Genomic DNA, 17,547 nt, shown 5'->3' on the forward strand with positions numbered 1-17,547 from the left:
TCTGCTGACTCACTCACAGAGCCAACACCCTTCCCTTGTGCTCGATTTGACTGTCCCTGCGTGCCCGCTGGGGTGCGGGTCCATCAGAACTCTGCTTGTGGGACACTGAGAAGGCTTATGTGCATGGGTGACATGACACTCACATGACGTGACGCTCCTCTGTGCACATGCAGCTCTGCTGTCTCACTGGACTTCACTTACAAAACACAAATGTAAAGATATAATTATTAATAACCTCAAGATGGTGAGGGCAGAGAATTTAAACCAAGTGCAAGGACTTTTTGAGCACAGGACCCCTCGTGACTGCACATGTCATACATTAATGAAGGTGGTCCTTCCTAACATACACAATAGATGCTTAATAAATATGTGTGAAATAAATGAATGAAGGGTTGTCACTTGATAGAAGAGAAATAGTTTATTTCATTTTGATAAAAACTGAAGACCTCCCTCTTTTATCACCTTGGAGACTCGGCATAAACTTTAGAGGGGCACCATTACTTGGGATTGTCTGTCTTGGGGAGACACACTTCCTCCAATATTTCAGAGCAAGAGTGAAAGAGAAAGATATGAGGGGGCGGGGAAAGCCTGCCCAGTCTTGCCTGTCAATTAATCACTGCAGTCTGCATTTACAGCCTGTGACACCTTGTAGCCTGAGGTCCTAAGATGTGGCCCTAACTGTGAAAGTGTGACTTAAGCTTCACAGCTCACTGGTTTCATCCACCTTGCCCATGCCCCACCCCCATCCTGTTCCCTTCAGCCTCCACCCCTGCTCCATGAGAGAGCTGAAGTTGCTACTTCATTAGCAGAGGACCTCTGGGACCCATTCTGGAGGGGATGACGAGCAGCGTAGCACGGCCAAGGTCAAACCCACTGGCTGCTGGGGATGATCAAATTCCTTGTCTCTGGCCTTGACTTCCAGTCCACAGTTTGGCATGCGCAGGAAGATCTCTGAGAATTGCAACGGCCAAGAGTTCAGAGATCTGGCTTTACCATACACAGTCCATTGTGTGACCTTAGGCAAATGATATTCCCTCATTGGGGCTCATTTTCTCCTTTGTCAGATAAGAAAATGAACTACGTAAGTGCTTCATAAACAGTGTTTCCAGAGCTTCCAGTGTCTCAGGAATTACACTAGTTGGAAGAAGGAGGAGTCTCCCCAAATCCAGTCAGCGGTGGTAACAACAACAACAAAAATAGCAGACACTAACGGAGCACTCACTGCTCCAGGTGTTAGCATAAGTGCTTTAGATGCACCAAGGCATTCAGTAGTCACAATGTTCCTATAAGATGGGTCCATTTTCAGATGAGGAAACTGAAGAGCTAAATAGTTAAGTAACTTGCTCAGGGTAACACAGCTAGTGAATAACAGAGCAGGAATTTGAACTTTGTAGTTTGACTCTAGAGTACATCTGCTTAACTACATGATTCCCATTTTATCTACCCATTTTATCCATCCATCCATCCATCCATCCATCCATCCATTTATCCATCCATCCAAGTTCCATGTAAGAGCTTATTTGATTAAAATTTTTTTTCCTGAAAATATTAGAAAAAATAACAAACATTTGGAAACTACTGCATATTGCCATTCAAACTGGAGATGCCCCAGGGGGTGTGGTGCTGACTGCTTCCCATTTCTTGGGTCATTCTTAGAGCAGTTTCTGGGGGTGGGGGTGAGGAAAAGTTGGCAGCAATCAGAAAAAGAAAATGTTTTAAAACAATTTGTCAAACATGACACCCACAGTTTTTGTGTAAACAGATGCTGTATGGAAAGCTTAGGCAGCTAGGGTCTGGCTTCCTCCCTCCTTCCCGCTTTTTAATCTCTCCATCTCTTCCTGGAAGGCAGAGCTGGAAGGGATGTAGGCATTGACATACACAATGAGACTTCAGAGGGCTGACCTCAGACCATGGGAGAAAGGTAAAGGAAGGCAGATCATAGCTCAATATAAGAAAAATCTTCCTAGCCATTTGTCTTCCTAAAATTAGATAACAACCTTGTGATGCAGGGGACCTGTTTGTCCTGGGAAATTTGGGGCAGAGTCTGGTGACGAGAGGTGTGGTGGGGATGCTTGCGCTTGGGTAGAAGGGTGTCCTAGAGTAGGTGAGCTCCCAGGTCTTCCCTTCTCCTAGACCCAGAGATCCTACTGCCAACTGCACTATGGGACTGACTCCTGAGTCCAGAGGACGGTAGACCTGGGCCCCAGCTCACGCAGCTTGTTAGGGGCTAGAGGACAGATTAGAACCAGTAACCAGGGTGCTTAGCTTGGAACTTTCTCAAATATTCTCAATGACACTCACAGCAGCCCGCCTCAGAGGAGGAGGAAGTTTCTCTTCATGCCCTCCTCACTACAGGGCTTTCTGGATTGTCTCAATGTGCCTGTCACGGAGGCCTATGACCTTCTCCAAATTTGAGGCGGGCCACTGATGGGGACTGCAGATGGGGGAATAATGAGGAAGGTGTGTTCCCACCTTCACCTGGGCTCACAGGTTCTTTTTGGGTCTGGGCTTACGCCCCAAACATGCCCCAAACACTTTCCTGTTTATATACAACATTCACAGGTGAGGATGGGGAAACTCAGAACGAGTAAGTGACTCACCCACGTATCATGACAAGTGGGATGAAACTAGTCTCTGACTGCAGGGAAATTCCACTGCTCCCACTAAATACTAAAAACAAATAAGTATTTATCTATACCAGGTGCTGCTAGCACAGCAACGTCATGATACCCACTGCGTAGGTGAGGAAACTAAGATTCAGACACGTTAAATAACTTCCCCAAGATCACATAGGTAGGGAGGGGTAGAGTGAGGTTTCAAACCCATGTCTGCCTTTTCCAGAACCCGTGTTCTTTTTCCATGATTCTATTCCATTCCTGAATTGAGAGAAGACCCAAGGAAATAGTATCTTGGGAGACGGGATGTGAGGGCTCTTTCCAAGCCAGAAAGCTTGGGGTGCCTTCAGAATGTCTCAGCGCCTGGCAAGACTGACTCGATCCATCAGGGGGGAATAAGGCTTTCCCAGCCCAAAACCCAACTGCAGGACAGCCTCAGAGCCTCATTCTGAGGCCCATGCAATGAACGGCATCCCTTCAACTGACCTTTGCTAAGTGCACCTCCAGGGCTGCATTTAAGAGAAACCCTGGCTGAGAAAGCCTGGAACAGCAGAAAGTCTGAGTGGGCTTTCTGCTCTGCTACTGTGTTTCCCCAAAAATAAGACCTAGCCGGACCATCAGCTCTAATGCATCTTTTGGAGCAAAAATTAATATAAGACCCAGTATTATATTATATTAATTATATTATATTATAGACCCGGTCTTATAGTAAAATAAGACCGGGTCTTATATTAATTTTTGCTCCAAAAGACACATTAGAGTTGATGGTCCAGCTAGGTCTTATTTTCGGGACAACATAGTATTTTTTTATCCTTATAATAGCCTGTGATGTGGATTCAGTTCGTATTCTTATTTTACACTTGAGGAAACCAAGGCCCAAAGATATTTGAAACTATAAAGTGGAATACAAATGCTGGCTAGGATTATCATCACTATTATTATATAATAATAAGACAAATGTCCATGAAAACAGATCTGAGAGGTCATATTTGCTTTACTTCCCTATCAGCTGATAGCCTGATTCATTTCCAGTCCTGGCAACAGAATGCATAAAAAACACGTGTGAGCCAGGACAAGTTCTGGCTGTGTGTAAGGGTTTTGCTGTTCTGCCCAGAGGCCGAGGGCTGGATGAAAAGATCCTGAATGCCCTCTCTAGTTGTCTAGGATCCGTGGAATCTTCTGGGCAGGAGCAGAAGCAGCCACTGTTTCTTCCCCAGGCCCACCGGCCCTTCTGGAAAACTGTCCAATCAGAGCCAAGTGTGAAATCTGTGAGCTTTCTGTGCTGAAGTGAGAGGATTTCCCCTCAGGGCGATGCAGCTTGTGAGCAGAAGTGGCAACACCTTCTGTTCTTGCCAGGTAGTTGGGGGAGAAACGAGGCCCTGAATTAATACCCCACCAGAAAAATCGAATGCCTTGCTGTTTCTGCAGATGGTTGCTGGGCATCAGAGCCCGCATAGTACCCTTTCTGCATCCATCAAATTACCCTAAAATTATGATTTTTCAATTGTATGTGTCATAGCTAAGAGAAATTTAGAAATGACCTTGTTCTACAATCTCAATTTTGAAACATTTTGTTGATTATATACACACTTGTAGAAAAGCGCGCGCGCGCACACACACACACACACACACACACAATTTAACCAAGTGTTCCACCGTGTCATTATATTTTATTTTCCTATACATCTTCGCTTAGCGTGGATTTTGCTGATTACATTCTGTGTTTTTGACATGTTTCTGTCTCTTCTAGAATTTCTGTAAATTAATAGTTGAATCTAGAAGCTTGATCAGGTTTAAGTTTGATTCATTTTTTTTACTATGTCATTTTTCAAAAAACACATCTGAGACCCAAAGGTACAAAGTACTGTTGTCTATGGCTGAATTCTTCCCTACAACTAAGCACGATTGCTCATTGTCCTTTTTCTTCCCACATCTAACCATTACTTTATTCTTTCATTGAACACATATTATTTGAACACTTACTATGTCCAAAGCCCTGCGATTGGTGCAGGTTGGGGTGTGGGGTGGTGCCAAGGTGTACAAGGCACTAATTATTTTTTTTTAAATTAAAGTTTATTGGTGTGGGGACAAAGCCCCCAAAAAACAGTTTCCAGGCTCTCGGCCTCACATAGAAAGGTGCTGGCTCGGGTAGTAAATGGCCATCAACTGTGATCAGATGGCCAGCAGCTGTGGCTAGTTGGCCGTCAGGTGTACCAGTGAGCCATTGGTCACTAATATAACTGCTGTGGCTACGCTAGCAGAAGAAATGGGGGCTAGAAAGAAGATGGTGGCTGGCAAGCGTGGACTGCTGTTAGGCAGATTATATAGATCCTGCTTCCTGTGTCTCCAGCCCAGCCGCCAGCGAGAATATATTAGTTTGATTCCCCTATCTATGGCTCCGTGGGTGTTCCTGTTTGGCCTCACCGTGTCCTGCGTTCTTATGTGGGGAGCGGGAGCTGAGACCCCCCCGGACGCCCTGCACGACAAATGGCGCAGCGAGCAGGGTCCCCTGCGTGACAATTGGGGTGACAATTGTTAGTAAAGTTACATAGATTTCAGGTGTGCAATTCTGTATTACATCATCTATAAATCCCATTGTGTGTTCACCACCAAGAGTCAGTTCTCCTTCCATCACCATATGTGGGGACAGAGCCCCAGAAAGCAGTTTCCAGGCTCTCGGACTCACATGGAAAGGTGCTGGCTCAGGTAGTAGATGGCCGTCAGCTGTGGCTAGTTGGCCGTCAGCTGTAGCCGGTTAGCCAATTGGCCACTGATATAACTGCTGCGGCTGCGCTGGTGGGGGAGTCAAAGAGAGTTGGTCGGTTGGCAGAAAAGCGGACAGCAGGTCGCATGTCGTGTGAGTCCAGCCTCCAGTGAGACTATAGTGGTATGACTCCCCTACCTATGGCTCCGTGGGTGTTCATTTTTGGCCTCCCCATGTCCTGCGTTCTTATGTGGGGAGCGGGAGCTGAGACCCCGCCAGACACCCGGCGTGACAGTTGGGCTTCAAGTTTTGTATCCTAACAGGGGAGTAATAATCTCTTCCTTCCTCAGAGGGTGGATATGAGGATTCAATGATAATAAGTATAAAGATGAGTTGCAAACTGCAAAGTGCCACACAGATGTAAGGCATTACTTTTATTGCCCTCTATCTAGCCCAGGAATTCACCACATTCAGGATGTATCAGAATCACCTGGGATGCTTGTTAAAAAATATAGCTGTTGGCTTCTGTCTGTACAAAATTGGCCAAAAAACAAAAATTGGGACTCTACTTGTTGTTTTACTATCAACAAGAAAACTGTTATATTCCAATATATTCATATATTTAAAAACTAATTTTCCAACATTGGAAAACTAGGATCACAGGACTCCGATTGCTGAGAAAAAGAAAATTAGGAGAGCTTTGCAATCACTTTGGCTTACTGACTGAGGAAATTTCAAGATTGCAGTGCAAGGAGTGGGGGAACTAAAACAGAGCATAATAGTCTTTCCTAGTTGAGGGCACAGAAACTGGAATTGGGGAGGCTGAGGTGGCTGGAATTTATAGGATAGAGTACCAGAGAAGAGGTACATTAAAGAAAGAGCCCTAGGAATCTGCAGAGAGCCCTCCTTGAATCTGTTACTGAACACTAAGCTGCACATGTATTGCATGAATTTCCGCAAGACTGAGAAAATAATGACTGAGAGGTTTTAAACTGAAAAACTCTTGGGGCTCACCCAAGGCTGGAAGAGATCAGAGTCCTGACCAGTCAGACTAAAGAGACCTCGGTGGCACTTAGTCAGATGACAGAATGATCACACTATAATAGCAGGGATAAATTAGTCCCGGAATACTGATTACTCTAGACTTGCCCTAAAAAAGCTTTTAAAAAAAAGTCTTGAAAGGATCAAGTGGATCCACAACTAACTCAACTACTTGCAAAAACAAAGTCCAAGTCCAACATTCTTTCAGGAAAAATAACAGAATTCAGCTCTCAACACAGTCATATTCAAAATGTTCAGCAGAGAATAAAAAAATTACTAGATGTGAAAAAGCAGGAAAATGAGACCCCAAGCTGGGAGAAACATAAACATAATGAGGTAAGAAATGGAAGATATAAAAAAGAACTAAATGGTAATTCTACAGGTGAAATTATCCAAACTGAAGCACAGAGAGACAAAAGAGGGATAGAAAATGAATAGAAACTCAGTGATCTGTAGAGCAATATTAATCAGTTTAGACAGTTTCTGCAGCTATATCTTGAAGTTTACTGATTTTTTAAATTCTGCAGTAGTATTTGCTATTAACCTCATCCAGTAAAGTTTTCATTTCAGATATTGTATTTTCACTTCTAGAAGTTCCATTTAGTTCTTTTTTATATCTTCCATTTCTTTCCTCCTTGTGTTCATGTATTCCTTAAAATAATTAAACATATTTATATAATAGCTATTTTAAAATCTTTTTCTGCAAATTCCACCTCTCTGTCATTTCACGTTTTGTTTCTATTTTATTCCTCATTTTGGATCACAACAATGATAAGAATGATCACAGACTTCTCGCCAGAAAATGCAAGTCATAAGACATTGGAACAATATATTTAAGTGCTGAAAGAAAAAGTCAACCTAGAATTCTATACCCCAGAAAAGAAATTTCAACAATTAAGAATAAATGCTTTTTTTTTTTTAGCATAGAAAACAGAATTTGTCACCAACAGCCCTGACTATAAGAAATGTTAAAGAAAATTCTTCAAGTGGACGGATAATTATACTAAATGGAAACTTGGATCTATAAAGACATGAAAGTGGTAAAAATGGTATATATATGAGTAAATATAAAATATTTTTTTCAATTTCTTGAAAAGATAATTGATCCTTTATGGCAAAAAATGATAGCAATGCATTGTGGGACTCAATATACAAGGTGTGATCAAACAATATGGTGAATGTTTAAATAAAAAATTTCCTACAGTAAAAGACACATTGCCATTAATCCCCCTCAGAATACTCCCTCTCGATTTGAACACACTTATCCCATCAGTCTTGCCACTTTTGGAAGCAGTTCTGGAAGTCCTCTTTTGTGAATATCTTTAGTTGCGCTGTCGTGGCTGCCTCGATGTTCTGAATCAATTTGACTTTGGGGAAGAGCCAGAAGTCACACGATGCCATATCCAGTGAATAAGGTGGATGAGGACACACTGTAATGTTTTTATTTGACAGAAACTGCCTTATATCAGAAGCGATGTGTGACACAGAGCATTGTCATGATGGAGGATGATTTACGGCACACTTTATAACACACCTTCTCTCAACTGTAGCTCACACCAGACTGACTGCACTGAGCAAGCTGAAACTTGTCACACACTGGTACTAAGGTTGGACGTGCCGCTTCCCATATTGAAGACCCCTGCCTTTCCGTTGGATGGCACTCAGCAGCAGCGGTCACCGTATTTTGTGATCACAACGGAAAGGCTCCATGTCACACATCACTTCTGATACAGCAATTTCTGTCAAATAAAATCATTATGGTGTATCCTCATCCACCTTATTCACTGGATCTGGTACCATGTGACTTCTGGCTCTTCCCCAAAGTCAAAATGATTCAGGACATCGAGGCAGCCACTACAGCGCAACTAAAGACACTCATGAAAGAGGACTTCCAGAGCTGCTTCCGAAAGTGGCAAGAACAAGCAGATAAGTGTGTTTGAAGTGAGGGGGAGTATTTTAAGGGGAATTAATGGCAATGTGTCTTTTACTGTAATAAATTTTTAAAATTTAAACATTCACTGTATTTTTTGATCATACCTTGTACATAGATGTAAATCTATAACAATAATAGCATAGAGAATGGGGGTATGAAAAGAAACTGTTGTAAGATTGTTATATGTATAGGAAATATTATATTTGAAACTAGACAATGAAAACTTAACAACAAATATTGTAAACCCTGGAGCAACTGCTAAATAAATAAATGAACAGGTAGTGTCAATAGCCAATAGTGGAGATGAAATGGAGTACCAGAAAATACTCAATTTAAAAGAAGGCAGGAAAAAGTGGCGGGAAAAAAGAACAAATGAGAAATAATAACATTAGCAAGATGGTCGATTTAGATCTAACCATATTGATAAACTAAATTAATTAAATGTAAATTATAAGTATTCCCATTAAACGACAGATTATCAGGGGGCCGGCCCGGTGGTTCAGGCGGTTAGAGCTCCATGCTCCTAACTCCGAAGGCTGCCGGTTCGATTCCCACATGGGCCAGTGGGCTCTCAACCACAAGGTTGCCAGTTCAATTCCTCGAGTTCCACAAGGGATGGTGGGCTGTGCCCCCTGCAACTAAGATTGAACATGGCACCTTGAGCTGAGCTGCCGCTGAGCTCCCGGATGGCTCAGTTGGTTGGAGCACGTGTGTGGGGACAGAGCCCCAGAAAGCAGTTTCCAGGCTCTCGGCCTCACATAGAAAGGTGCTGGCTCGGGTAGTAAATGGCCATCAACTGTGATCAGATGGCCATCAGCTGTGGCTAGTTGGCTGTCAGCTGTAACCCGTAACATTGGCCACTAATATAACTGCTGTGGCTACGCTAGCAGAAAAAGTGGGGGCTAGCAAGAAGATGGTGGCTGGCAAGCGCGGACTGCTATTAGGACTGCGGGTTGCAGATTATGTAGATCCTGCTTCCTGTGTCTCCAGCCCAGCCGCCAGTGAGAATATATTGGTTTGACTCCCCTATCTATGGCTCCGTGGGTGTTCCTGTTTGGCCTCACCATGTCCTGCGTTCTTATGTGGGGAGCGGGACAGGAGGCCCCACAGGCCTCCCCGCACGACAACGTCCTCTCAACCACAAGGTTGCCCCGCAAGGGATGGTGGGCTGCGCCCCCTGCAACTAGCAACAGCAACTGGACCTGGAGCTGAGCTGCGCCCTCCACAACTAAGACTGAAAGGACAACAACTTGACTTGGAAAAAAAAAAAGTCCTGGAAGTACACACTGTTCCCCAACAAGGTCCTGTTCTTCCCCAATAAAATCTTAAAAAAAAAAAAAAAAAAAAAAAGACAGATTGTCAGGCTGGACTTAAAAAACAAAACAATAACAACAACAAAAAAAACAAGTCAGATCCCACAAAATGTTATCTGTAAGAAAAAACACTTTAAAGACACAGGTTAAAAAAAAAAAGATGGGGGGAAATGTAAAGTGCTGTATTGGTTTACTATGGCTGCCATAACAAATTGTCACAAATGTAGTGACTTAAGCCATTCAAATTAATTATCTCACAGTTCTGTAAGTTAGAAATCCAACATGGGTCTGACTAAGCTAAAATCAAGGCGCTGGCAATGCTGCATTCCTTCCTGAAAGTTCTAAGGGAGAATGAGTTACCTCGCTTTTACATCTTCTAGAGGCCACCCACATTCCTAATGGCTTTTTCCTCCATCTTCAAAGGAAATAAAAAGGGTCTAGTCCTTCTTATATCACACTTCTCTGACAATTCTTTTGTAGTCAGTCTTAATGTGACCACAACCAGAAAAGGTTCTTCATTTTTAAGAAATCATGCAGTTAGATTGGGCACACCTGGATAGTCCAGGACAATCTCCCCATCTCAAAGTCTTTAATTTTAATGGCACTTGCAAAGTCTCTTCTGTCATGTTCCCAAAATAGGACAGGGACATTTGGGGGAGCCATTATTCTGCCTAGCACACATTCAAACATTAATAATGAGCAAGCTGGAGTGGCTATCGGACAATTGCACATGGAGCATTCATCAAAATAGATTATAAATAGAACCATATAAAAGTTCCAAAAGTTTGAATACATTTAAAAAGATTGAACTCATATGGAGTATGTTCTCTGACCACAAAGAAATTAAATTAGAAATTAATAATAGAAAGATTTGAAGGTAACAAGGAAATTATAAAATATTTTGCACTGAATGAGAGTAAAAACAAAATTTGCAGGATGTATCTAAAACAGTGCTTAGTGGGAACTTTGGTACCTTGAGTGCTTATATTAAACAAGAACAAAGGTCTAAAGTCAATAATGTAAGTTTCCATCTTAAGACGCTAGTAAAAGAAGAACAAATGGAAACAAAAGTAGGTAGAAAAGGAAAACAATAAAGAAAGAGGAAATCAATGAAACAGAAAATTATTAAACAATAGAAAAAAATCAATGACACCAAAAACTGGTTGTTTGAAAATATCATAAAGATAGATAAATCTCTAGCCAGACTGATTTTTAAAAATAAACAAATTACCAATATCAGGAATGAAAGAGGAGACACCACTACACAGCCTACAGATATTAAAAGGCTAATAGAAAAATATTATGAACAGCTTCATGCCAACAAGTTTAACGACTCAGATGAAACAGATACATTTATGAAAGACTTGTATCAATTTCCTATTGCTGCTATTAAATTACCACAAACCTAGTGACTTAAAAACAACACAAATGTATTATCTTACAGTTCCAGAAATCATAAATCCAAAATGGATTTCACCTGGCAAAAAATCAAGGTATTGGCGAGACTATCTTGGTTTCTCTGCACTTGTTATGCTAGTATTGATAGGATTATATTGGTTTCTCTGCATTTCTGGAGGCTCTGTCGGAGGATCCGTTTCCCTCCGTTTTCTAGCTTCTGTAGGCTACCTACATTCCTGACTTCTGTTTCCCAGATGGCAATTACTTCACTCTGACCTCTGTTCTGTTGTCACATCTCCTCTCTGACACTCTCGCTTCACTCATAGACTCTTGTGATTACATTAGAACCATCCAGATAGTTCAGGATAATCTTCCCATTTTAAGACCCTTAATTTAATTACACATTTAAAGTTGCTTTTGCCATGTAAGGTAATATATTCACAAGTTTTGGAGATTAGGACATAGACATCTTTGGGAAGTCATTCTGCCTATCAGAGACACAAATTACCAAAATGGATACACAAAGAAATACAATATGTAAATAGCCTCATATTTATGGGTTTTTTAAAATTTTTATTGAGGAATATTGGGGAACAGTGTGTCTTTCCAGAACCTATCAGCTCCGAGTCAAGTCATTATTTTCAATCTAGTTGTGAAGGGCGTAGTTCACTGGCCCATGGGGGAATCGAACTGGCAACCTTGGAGTTATGAGCCCTGCACTCTAACCCACTGAGCCAACCGGCTGGCACTAGCCCTGCATTTGTTAAAGAATTTGTAGTTAAAAATCTTCCCACAAAGAAAACTCCAGGCTAATGTGGCTTCAACGATGAATTTTGTCAAAGATTTAGGAAAGAAATGAACTTTTTATACCAAACACAAAAATTAACCCCAAATGAATCATAGACCTAAACATGAAAACAAAAACTATAAAACTTTTGGAAGAAAACATAGGAGAATATGTTTTTAGTTTTGGAAAAGGCAAATAATTTTTAGAGAGGACACAAAAAGCATAAAATATAAAAAGAAAAAATTGGTAAGTTTTTCTTTATCAGAATAAAAACCTTTACTTTTCAAAAGACAATGTTAAGAAAATGAAAAAGCAAGCCACTGACTGGAGAAAATATTTGCAATATACACGCCTGACCAAAACTGCTTTCTAGAATACATAAAGAACTCTCACAACTCAATAAGAAGACAAGCAGTTCAATAGAAACAGTGAGCAAAGATATACAAATGGCCAATAACACATGAGAAAATGCTCAACAGCATCTTCAGCATCAGGGAATCACTTATTAAACCACATTAATATACTACTTATTCATTTGAGTTAATAAAAGTTTAAAAGTACCAAGTGTTAGCACGGATATGAAACACGTGAACCTCTCATACATTGATGATGAGAATAAAAAATAGTACAACCACTTTAGAAAACAGTCTGGCAGTTTGTTATTAAGTTAAATATTTACTTCATATATGACTCAACAATTCCAATTCTAGATTTTTCCTCCAGGTAAAACATATGGAAATATATGCCCATATAAAACATATGAAACAACATATTAGAACATATGTTCACACAAAAATCTTGTCCATTAATGATCATAGAAGCTTTATTCAAAATAACCAAAATGTGGAAGCAATCAAAATGTCCATCAACTGGTGAAGAGATAAATTATGGTATATCCATCCATACCATAGAATACTACTCAGAAATAAAAAGGAAAACACTATTGATGCCTATATCAGAATAGATGAACCTCAAAAGCATTATGCTGAGCGAAAAAGACAATACAAAAGAGTATATACTGTATGGTTGCTGTTTATATAAAATTCCAAAATGGGCAGAACTAATTTATCTTGACAAAAAGTAGATCAGCAGTTGACTGGGGCTGAGGATGAGAGTAATGGACTGCAAAAGGGCATGAGGTTACCTTTTTTCAAAACTTTTTTATTTATTTAAATGTATTTTTCCAGGACCCATCAGCTCCAAGTAATTGTTTCAATCTAGTTGTGGAAGGCACAGCTCACAGTGGCCCATGCAGAGATTGAACCGGCAACACTAACCAACTGAGATACCAACTGAGATAACCGGCTGTCCCATGAAGTTAGTTTTTGTAGTAATGATAATTTTGACTACATGGGTGTATATATTTGTCAAAAATTCACTGAACTGTGCACACAAAGTGGGTGCATTTTATGACATGTACATTGTAATTCAATAAAGTTGATGTTTTTTAAATAAAAGAAAAAACAGTTAAAAACAAAAACATTTGGGCCCCATTCCTAGTGATTCTATCACAGTAGGACTAATATGGGGCCCAAATATCTGCAATCTAAAGAAGCCCCATGAATAATTATGCTGCAGGTTTTTTCACTTACAGGAATATTACTGGCCTCTATGATCATCCAACTCTTGGACAACAACTCAACCAAGCAAGCAAAGAACATTCAGAAGAAAAGTTTGATTTTTTTGTGTGCCCTTATTCCATCCCCCCAACCTCCGCTCTTCAGCTGGAATACTGATTGTTACAAAGTATCCTCCTGGGTGCTCTGTTCTCCTAACTGGTGGCTCAGCTGTGGATAAGCTTTCTTCACTCATTCTTTACAAAAGGAAGTCTGCTAGGAAAATAAATGGGAGAAAAGTAAAATAAAAACACATAACAAGTGCAGAGAAACCAATATATTTTCAGAGCACAGATCTCTTTCCCATGAGGTCATTCAAGTCCAGCACCAAGTGGGTTTGGCTGGCCTCGCTCACTGGACACATGATATCCACAGATATGCCTGCCATGGGGGAACAGCAGGTAGTCAGGGAGCCTAAAGGACCACCTGTGTGGAGAATGGAACAGTACAACGAATATGCTAAAAGCAGTCATAGCTCAGAGGAAAGGGTCATTTCCCTGTCAAATTAGATTAAACTAAGATACTCTATTTCCATTCCTTAATCTTTTCCTGGTGTCTGACATATCTTCGCAATCTTCTGGCCCCTTTCTACTTGTTGAAATCCTTCCTATCCTTCATGGCCCAGCTTGAATAACACCTCCTCCTTATCAGATCCCCATAGTCAAACACAACTTCTACCCCCCACCCTGGAACTTCTATAGCACTTGGCTTAAAGAGCTCTTACAGAAATTTTGATTTGTATTTTAGTTATTTTTGTGCACACAATATCTACTCTACTAAATTGTAATCTTGTTGATTATAGAAACTATAATTTATTATCTATACTAGATGTAGCCTGCATAGTTCCTAGTACATAGATAGCACTTAGTGGGTGTTTTACATACATTTATTGTAGAAATTATTGAGTGCTTCAGTCAATGCTAATTCATATCTCTGAGCTTTTGCTTATACTGCTCCCCTTTTCTGGAAAATCCTTCCCACTTCAAGTGTTATTTCCTCCAATAAGCCTCTCCAGAACCCCACGCTGTTGGGCTCTTACAGCACCCTGGGCATATCCCTTTCTTACCACTTACAACCACCACTGTATATTGAAATTAAATATTATCTGTTTCACATACTTAATCATAAGCTTCAAGAAGCCAAAGATTCCATCCTAGTCATCCTTATCTTGCCACTACCTAGTTTGGTGTTTGGCAGTAGTATGAATTTTATAAATGTTTTTTTTTTTTTCAAACAGAATGATCCCTTCAGAAGTTTCTGGAAGCATTAGCCTCTGACACAGAAAGCCTGGCTTATTTTCTTCGTGTTCCTGAGTGGCCCCAACTGTTTGAGCTCTAATTTGCAGAGAACACCCGGCATAAACGACGTTCCAATTCTAAGTTTCCTCTTCGCTGAACGAAGGAGTAGGACTAGGTGTTCTCTAAGGTCCCTTATAGTCTTATGATCCTTGCGTTCCAGAGAATTCCGCAGCAGAATAGATGGTTGAGTACCAAAGAGGCAAGGGCGGCCTCTCCTCAGAAGGTCTTTAAGATGAGCCCCCCAGCCTCTGCGATGGCTGGTACAGGGAAAATAATTGGTGACCCTTTCAGAGCCCGTGCCTTCCTCCTTTTGACTATCTCTCTCTGTCCTTTGCCACCTTCCTTTTTTCTGCCTCCTCGTTCTCCCAGCCTCTCCCTCTTCTTTCCCTCTTTCCTTATCTGCCTCTCTCCTCCCACCCGTCCCGCAGCACTTCCCCGGTACCCCCACTGCCGCCTCGCCCGCTTGCCTTTTCTCTCCGGATTTATCTTCTCCACCCCAGCTCCTCTTCGTTTATCCCGCTCCCCTGCCCACTCTCCCACTCGCCCCCCTCCTCTCCTGCCAGCCCTGCAGGAAGCCGAGACTCCTCACGAAGCCGGGAGTCGGGTCCCGCCCCCACTGCGTGTGTGAGTGTGTGGCGGTGACGCGGCGCCGGCGGCGGGGAGGGCGCTGCGCCCGCAGGGGAGGGAGGCGAGCGGACCGGGGCTGCGGGCTCCTGCGCGCCCCCGCGCTCCCCGCCGCCCGCCGAGGCGCAGGCCGGGCGCGGGAGGCGGCGGGCGGCATGGAGAGCCTGCTGGAGAATCCGGTGCGCGCCGTGCTCTACCTCAAGGAGCTCACGGCCATCGTGCAGAACCAGCAGAGCCTCATCCACACCCAGCGCCAGCGCATCGACGAGCTGGAGCGGCGGCTGGACGAGCTGAGCGCCGAGAACCGAAGCCTGTGGGAGCACCAGCAGCTGCTGCAAGCGCAGCCTCCGCCCGGGCTCGTGCCCCCGCCGCGCGCCCCGCTGCCGGCTCGCCCAGTCGCCGCCGCCGGGGCCGGGGCCCAGGAACCGCCCCAGGACCACGGACAGCTCCTGCCCGCCTCGCCACAGCCTGCGCCCGAGCAGCCACCGCTTCAGCACCACGGACAGACCCTGGTGCAGCCCCCGCCGGGCCCCAGCGGCAGGGCTCACGCACCCCAGTCGCCCCACCAGCACCCGGTGGCGCCTGGGGCGGTCGCCGACAAGGAGAAGGAGGGTCCCCCGAGTTGTTGCGCTGCCGCTGGAGCCCTCCTTCAGCACAAATCCCCCGCTGCCCTCAGCAAGGGCGTCCTGAGCAGGAGACCCGAGTGAGTGGGGAAGAAGGGCTGGGGGCTGTTGTGGTCGGGGAAAGGGAAGCAGATGGGTATGACGAGGCAAGGGGGAAATCAGGTGAACCTACGGGTCTGAAGGAGATGTCTGGGGTAGAAGTGTGTCAAGGAGATTTGGGGGCACGAAGGAAATGATATCCGTGTTTCAGGGTTTAGGGGGTGCTGGGGCAAAGTATCCGGACCATCTTTGGGGACAAAGGAGGAAATACATAGGGTTTAAGTGATTGGGGGTATTGGAAACGGGCAGTTTTTAAAGGAGACGAGATGGGGAGGAAGTTGGGGTGAAGATTAAACAGAAGAAAAGAGAACTGTTGAAGAATGCTTTTAAGTTAGGAAAATTTTGGAAGGGAGTTTGGGTAGTAAAATTATTTGAATGAAAAGTGAGATATGAAAAAGATGAATGCTTGGCAAAGAGGTATGTTAAGAGCTCTAAAAGGGCTATGGCCCAGGAAGAGTAGAATTGGGTTCTGAGGGAATTGAGGAGGCAGAGGAAGAGTCTGAAAAGCAGGAATGATGTGAGATGTCAGGGGGGCCTGGATGTAGAGGAAGATGAAGGGTGGGAGAAAGCATTTCCCAGAGGAACAGGCTGGCCCTTTAGTTGATGCAGTGGGAGTCAAAGTGGGGGGGCACATTTTGGGAGGCTTACTCTGCTCGGACCTGAGTGGCGCCTTTCTCATGAATCCACATAGAACCAAAGGGTGCAAGGTAACAACCCACCAGACAATGGGAGACTCAGTTATCATGTGAGGTCTCAGTCTGGTCAGAGCTTTTCCCTCTGACTCAAGGAGGGTTTCTGTGCAGAGTGTTTGGCAGTCGTGAAAAGGGAACAATGATGACGGAGATAGTTGGCAAATGGAGTTGGTATTTGAATGTAATTCCTGTTTAAATCTCTCTGTTATGGCTGGTAATTGCAAACCTTGATTCCTTTTGGTTTTTTGGTGATAACTGGAGTCTCATGTTGAGTCCTGAGAGAAATATGCTAATTAACCTCCCATGAGGGACTCTAGGACTGGAAGCTCTTTCCTCATTCCCAACATCCCTGAACTAAGAATAAGGAAAGAAGAGATGAAAGGGGACTAGAATATTCTCTCCTCTGTATTGGGAAGGCGGTGACATGTCGGCTTCCTTTCTTTGGTTGGACAGGTGATGGGAGAACTGCATGGAAGAACAGTTCAAGGGAAATCAGTACCTGGTCAGCATCTGACCCTGATGGTGCTGCTGCTGCTGAAGGAGTTGGGTTAGAGGGGAGGAGGGAGCGAGGAGAGTCAAGAATCTCAATTTCACCCAGTCTTGGCGTGCTTTAGGTCTGGGGATACTTGTGAAGATTTGATGTACTTCTTAAAAATTCATTTTCTCCTCACATCTACTGTAGAATTAGAGAAGTTGAGTCAGGACATGTTAGCTTCCATGTTACCATGGGATCCTAGGGGGAAAGATCTAAGATGATCTTACTTAGCAGACCTAAAGCATTTAATTCAAGCCCCCAAAAGTTGC

At 43.2% G+C, this 17,547-nt stretch overlaps 1 protein-coding gene across 7 annotated transcripts in view; it reads left to right on the top strand.

Moving 5' to 3' along the window:
* The first annotated feature begins 15,375 nt into the window (after nucleotides 1-15,375).
* The window catches only part of IQSEC3 (IQ motif and Sec7 domain ArfGEF 3), a 100,953-nt gene continuing 98,781 nt past the window's right edge, over nucleotides 15,376-17,547 (top strand). For 6 of the 7 annotated variants that reach the window (XR_013993964.1, XR_013993965.1, XM_081058793.1 and 3 more), the window contains exon 1: nucleotides 15,376-16,032. Coding sequence is in view for 4 of the 7 variants with exons in the window: in XM_081058793.1 (XP_080914919.1) it covers nucleotides 15,485-16,032 (548 nt within the window). In the remaining 3 variants the exon portion in view is untranslated. The remainder of the gene's footprint in view (nucleotides 16,033-17,547) is intronic. The other variant, XM_081058797.1, reaches the window with a different exon arrangement.

The sequence above is a fragment of the Rhinolophus hipposideros genome, assembly GCF_964194185.1.
Source record: "Rhinolophus hipposideros genome assembly, chromosome: 9".
NCBI classification, from domain to species: domain Eukaryota; kingdom Metazoa; phylum Chordata; class Mammalia; order Chiroptera; family Rhinolophidae; genus Rhinolophus; species Rhinolophus hipposideros.